General features: G+C 52.0%; 1 protein-coding gene across 8 annotated transcripts in view; it reads left to right on the forward strand.

The window, feature by feature from the left end:
• LOC133347987 (CCR4-NOT transcription complex subunit 3-like) overlaps positions 1 to 5666 on the forward strand; it is a 30570-nt gene extending 24904 nt beyond the window's left edge. For all 8 annotated transcript variants that reach the window (XM_061560760.1, XM_061560764.1, XM_061560762.1 and 5 more), the window contains 5 exons: positions 1059 to 1164; positions 1942 to 2179; positions 3305 to 3437; positions 4622 to 4747; positions 5156 to 5666. In XM_061560760.1, the coding sequence (XP_061416744.1) occupies positions 1059 to 1164; positions 1942 to 2179; positions 3305 to 3437; positions 4622 to 4747; positions 5156 to 5254 (702 nt within the window). In that variant the 3' untranslated portion in view covers positions 5255 to 5666. The remainder of the gene's footprint in view (positions 1 to 1058; positions 1165 to 1941; positions 2180 to 3304; positions 3438 to 4621; positions 4748 to 5155) is intronic.
• Positions 5667 to 6000: the final 334 nt, after the last annotated feature.

The following is a 6000-nucleotide window of genomic DNA, read 5'->3' on the forward strand; positions in this document are numbered from 1 at the left end:
TCAGTCTGCGTCGTGTCTTCTGTCCAACTTATATTGTCAGATCTCAATATATGCACAGGACCACCGCTTCCGTTGTTGGCATTGTCAAATCTTGAGAAGGGCATTGTGCACCATTGGAACTTTCTTTGCCAGTAGCAAAATATGAGAAAAAAATTTGTTACCATTTATCTGCCAACAAAACTGACGCCTTTTTTACAAGGAGTCATGTTTGCATTGACCACAATACCTGCGGTCGTAATGCTACTGGCAAAGGAGGTTCCAATGGTGTAGATGCTTACCCCGAGCTCTCGTACTCTGATGGTGCATTGCCTTTGAGTTGTGCGCCTTTTGGCGTCATCTGGTCCAACACCACGTGAGACTAGGCTCTAAGAAAAGCTGTCTCAGGTGTGGACCAATCAATTTCAAGGACCGTGCATAGATTATCAGAGTTGTGGGGTTTTTTTTGCATTCCGACCGCAGGTATTGTGGTCAATGCAAACATGACTCCTTGTAAAAAATAGGTGTCAGTTTTGTTGCCAGATAAAAGGGTAAAAAAACAATTATCAAGTGCATTGTGGTTGCTGCAGGTCATCTCCACCATGTGAGCCATTCGGAATTGGAGCCAGACACGAGCTCCTCACTGGGGGTGATTCCTCACCAGCTCCATTCAGCAGCTTTGTCGCTTGATTTTTCGCATTCTTTTTGCCAGAGGAAAGTTCGGGCAGATTCCGGTGAGCGTTGGTTGGTGAAGCGTTGGTTGGTGAAGGCGAAGAGGCCCAGCACCGGTGATGTTACTCTTAGCCACCGATAATAGCCGCGTTCAGGAACCGTACTCGGGATTGCCAGGGTCATAGCGCAGTGCGCAAACGAGTGCGTCCGCGCTCCACCTTCGGCGCGTATATTACAAGATCAATTTGTCGTCGAGGTTGCGTTTTTTCCATGTAAGTTTATTTAAAATCGCCTTCCTGCGTGGTGTTGTACGTTGACATTTGTTGACCAAAGCATAATTATACGTTTTCTCTTCCCCCTCCCCCCCTACCCCGACCGTCTCCGCCGATCGCTGGCAAATGGCGCTCCAGAGCCCAAGCCCCGAGCGTCTGAGCTCGCCGAAGAGCTTGTCGGCGCACATTGTGGTGAGCGCCGGCCTGGAGGAGCAGGTGCACTCGCTGCACCTCAACCACAGCGGTGAGAATGCGGCGAGCCTGATGACACACCCACTCGCGAGCGATGGTACAAACAAGTAAACCGCGTGGGCGAGCGAGCGACTGACCGAGCGATCGACCGATCGATCGAGAGATCCTGGATTCTCCACCTTCACACACACACACAAGAATGTAACACTCAAAGGTCCACGCAGACAAGTTTCACTTGCTTTGCTACCGGCTTACGCTCGCAGCACAGCAGGTTTGGTTGCTCCGCCGATCTTTATGAGATCCTTGCACAAATTATTTAATAACAAATTGCCTTAGGTCCTATTCAAAGTGTTAATGAAACTGTAAACTACAAAAAATTAACTTTTCATTTTACTAGGTAAGGCCCAATGAGCTACATAGCTGTTTTTCGAGTGACCTGGCCACATGCGATGATAGTTCAACGAATTGGCAGATCACGTGGAAGTTTATAGCAGCCAAATGCTCTGAACGCCGCGTGATGTTGATTCTCAATGGGGAGGGAAAAAACACAGGAACCGGAGAAAGATTCACGTGACCATGGGGAGAGAGAACATTCAAACTCCAAACGTACAGCAGGCGTCAGGGTCGGGATCGAACCCACGACCTCCTGCATACCAGGCGAAGTAGTTAAAACCTTGCCCTACTGCGGTGCCCCAATTAACAGCTTTTCACTTCGGGTGTGTTTTTTGTATGTTGCTGGATCAGACGCTCGTGTGCCACTACGCACAGCTGTGACATTTTCCTCGTGAAACTTCACCGCCCCGTGCCCTGCCTCCCCCCCCGCCCCCAGAGCTGCTGCTGGAGGAGGAGTTGGAGACGGCGCCGCCGGTGGTGGTGGTGGACGGCGAGGGCTCGGACGCGCCGTCCCCCGGCGTGGAGGTGGCGACGGTGGAGGCGAGGCTGCAGCCCGTGATGGGCGTCTGCCCGCTGGCGCCCGTGCCCCTTGTCAAGGAGCTGCTGTACCAGCAGGCCATGCTGGAGGCGGTGTGGCATCACATGCCGCACCCCTCCGACTCGGAGAGGCTCAGGTGAGGGTCGATTTCACGCCTCTTGAAATTCCCCCCCCCACCCGAACCATAGCCCATCGGGCTAAGAAGCAATTTCTACATTTACAGATTTTAAAAAACAGACAAGCTTGAATTGTGTTGTAAAATTATATTCGCACTGAAACTTCAGTGATTTTATTTAGTCAGTCGAGGTGATGCTGTAGTGCGTGTGTGATAGGTGGAGCGGTTGGTGCACCGCGGTGCAAACCCGGCGACCCGAGTTGATGATGAATATCTGAGCCGGTCCTGGGCCTCCCCTAGGTGGGCACAGCCTCGTGCAGTGTGTATATACAGCGCAGTGTGTGCCTGGTGCAGTGTGTAAACATCAGCACTGGGGTGGCAAAGGCGGCCGGGCGTGGTGCTGTCCCACACCCAACCCTCTTTTGTGCCGTGTCAGCGTTTATGTAGGTGCCATTCCGCTAACAGCATTTGCGCCAAAAGTTCGTTAGAGGCCGCATGGGGGATCTCTGTCCTGTTGGCCCTATTGGCCCTGTCGTGTAAAAGTGGACATGCCTGCCTACTGCTAAATTGTGCGCACAAGTGCATTCTTGCACAGGCATGGTGCAGGGGCGCTGCTGGTGAGATGTTAGCTGCCTCACCTGGTATGGAAGAGGTCGTGGTTTCGGTCCCGACCCTGACACCTTTATATTTTGAGTTTGCGTGTTCTCCCCATGGTCGCGTGGACTTTTCTCCGGGTCCTGCGGTTTTTCCCTCCCTCCGCATTTCGAATCAACATCACGCCTTCAGCTTATTTCGCTGCTTTACATTTCCACATGATGATGAGCCACATTGTTGAGCTGACATTTGAGGCCAGGTCGCTTCTGAGAAAGAGCTATGTAGCTCAGTGGGCCTTACCTGGTCAAATATAAATAAGTTCAGTCTTGGCGTGTAGCTGCTGTTGCGTGCATGTATTCACGCAACGGTCGCGCGCATTCGTCTATTACTCGACGGTCGATGGCGTGGCCCGGTTGCCATGGGCCCTGGTTGCAAGAAATGAAATGGGGCCCGCCCTTCCGTCCAGTTTCATATCCCAGTGCCTGGACACTCGATCGCCACGCCACCGTCCCACGCCCATGTGGCCCCCGCCCGTGCCTGCTCCTCTCACAGGCATTACCTGCCCAGGAGTCCGTGCCCCATACCCGTGTATCACCAGCCCGCTCTGCCTGGCAGCTACGATTCCCTCGACTTCTACCAGCGCCTTTCCACCGAAACCCTCTTTTTCATCTTCTACTACCTGGAGGTAAAGTGTCGTGACTGCCCCCACCCCTGCCCACGCTGTGCCGATGGTCTCGGTCGGATTCTAACGGGAAACCAGTTTTAGGACAGCTGTGCACGGATAGCTTTTGGGCTCTATACCAGGCGAGGTAGTTAACACCTCGCCTGGTATACAGGAGGTCGTGGGTTCGATCCCGACCCTGACGCCTTCTGTATATTTGGGATTTGCACGTTCTCCACGTGGTGGTTGCGTGGATCTTTCTTCGGGTCCTCCGGTTTTTCCTTCCACATTTTAGAATCAACATCACGCGATTTGAGTATTTGGCTGCTATAAAATGTCCACATGACGACAAGCCACTCCGTTGGGATGTAATTCGTGATGGTCAGGCTGCTTCTTAAAAAGAGCTATAAGCTCAGTGAGGCCTTACGTGGTAATATATTTATATAGTTTATTGGGATGAAACGCGCAATGTTTTCTACGAGTGATAGCAATACAACGCAACGTTGACGACTGTATAAAAGGTGAAACTGGTTTCAGAATCATTAGAATCTTTATTCACCCTGGAGAAATCTGACAAGCCGTGAAGCTCTTTTTCACAGATGTCCAGTCGGGGCGGGTCAGAAAGTTACAAAAACAACAAACGGTACAAAAAAACGATAGGGAGTACAAAGTATAGGAAAGCTAAGCAAGGAACTAAATATATGTAAATAAAAAGTACAAATTGCGTAAGTACATCAATTCCTGTCAATTTTTCAGCACCAAATGCAATCTTGGGCAATGCAGAAAAACAAAAAACCGTCCCAGACCACACCAACCAACACAGTCCCTCATTTAAATTGCAACATTTACATTTGACGTCGCATGGCATGACTATGCTGCCATAATGCTCCCTAATAGATCAAATTCAAGTTTATTTATCTTCACGAGGTGCGGGTGACTTGGCTCACCAAACTATGTAATCATAGTGGCACAGATATCATTTTTGTTGTTGTCATATGGGGTAGCAGGAAAATGCAGCACAGACGATCCCAAAACAGCGTGAAACCTGAACGGAGTTGTCGTGTAGATGGAGCCATGGCGGTAATGGTGGTGGTGGTGATGATAGAGGTCGTGGCAGTGATGGAGGTGGTGGTGGTTTTAGAGGCGGTGGAGGTGGCGGTGGTGCTTGTGGCACCTGCAAGGCATTGTGGCTCGTGCGTGCTCTGTAGGGCACCAAGGCGCAGTACTTGGCAGCCAAGGCCCTGAAGAAGCAGTCGTGGAGGTTCCACACCAAGTACATGATGTGGTTCCAGCGGCATGAGGAGCCCAAGACCATCACGGACGAGTACGAGCAGGTAGGTAGCGCTGTACACTCGCTTGTTGCTTCCACACTCGCCGACACATTTCCAGGCTTACGTGCTCACGTGCACGCTGACCGACACACTCGCAGGCTTGCACAATTGCTCACAGGCCCACCGACACACTCACTCCCAGGCTTGTACACCCGCTTACATGCTCGCTCTGTTTCCTGCTCATGGCCAATACCAGTGACGATTATCTGAGCCGGTCCTGGGCCTCCCCTAGTTCTACTCGGCCATAAATGAGTACCTGTCGTGATGTGTGGACTCGGGAGACAAAGGCGGCCGGGGCGTCTCATGTGGCCGCGCGGGCCTTCATAGGTGCTCGCTTAACATAACTTGCTTCAGCAGTCTTTTAAAGGCTATACGGGGGGACCATTTTGTCTTTGTTGTGTCTCTGCACAGGGTACGTACATTTACTTTGATTACGAGAAGTGGGGCCAACGCAAGAAGGAAGGGTTCACCTTCGAGTATCGCTACTTGGAGGACCGCGACCTGCAGTGAGAGGGCTCCCACGACCACCAGGAGCGATGGTGGGGGGGGGGGGGGGGTGACTCCCTCGCTGGGCGGGTGGCGGTGGTGGTGGAGACACCGAGGGTTCAACTTGACCCTCATCCCCTCCTCAACCCCCACCCAACCTCGGCTAACCCCCCCACCCTTCTGTTCTCCACCAGTGAACCGCCGCTCCCGCTCAAAAACAAATCTTCGAATTCCAAACCTCCATCATCCCATAAAGGACAGTAAACCAAGGGTCTTGTAAATCGTGTATTTTGCATCTTGATTATGCATACGTTGTCGTATGGCCAAGAGGGAGAGAATTTTCCTGTGATCATGTACAGTATTGGTTATAAACTTAACGATGTGCAAGCGTTCCGGAGCGCTTGTGATACGAAATAAAAAAAAGTCTTCTTTTTCAGGGGCCGCTGTTGCGTCTCGTTTGTTCCCTGCCCGTGCGGCGCTGGCGTTTGCGTCGTGGGTTGGATCGACTCTCGGGCGTCGTGAACGGCTTGCCCGGTCACAGCGCATGAAAAACCCGACGGGCCTCTAAGCCCCTCGGTGTGTACGTAGCAGTAGTCGTAGTAGTGTGGAGTAACACGTCCGCCGTGGAGATGGAGCGAAGAAATCGGTTCGTCTGCAGGTGCCCGGTTGACTTATTGCGTCGCAGGGTCACGAGAGGTGCCGGTGGCTCGTGAGGGATTCATCCCAGCGGTGCATTGACCATGGATGATGATGGTCATACAAAGCAAACT

The sequence above is a fragment of the Lethenteron reissneri genome, chromosome 26 (genome assembly GCF_015708825.2).
Source record: "Lethenteron reissneri isolate LAM-NWPU_2019-01 chromosome 26, ASM1570882v1, whole genome shotgun sequence".
Taxonomy (NCBI): Eukaryota; Metazoa; Chordata; class Hyperoartia; order Petromyzontiformes; family Petromyzontidae; genus Lethenteron; species Lethenteron reissneri.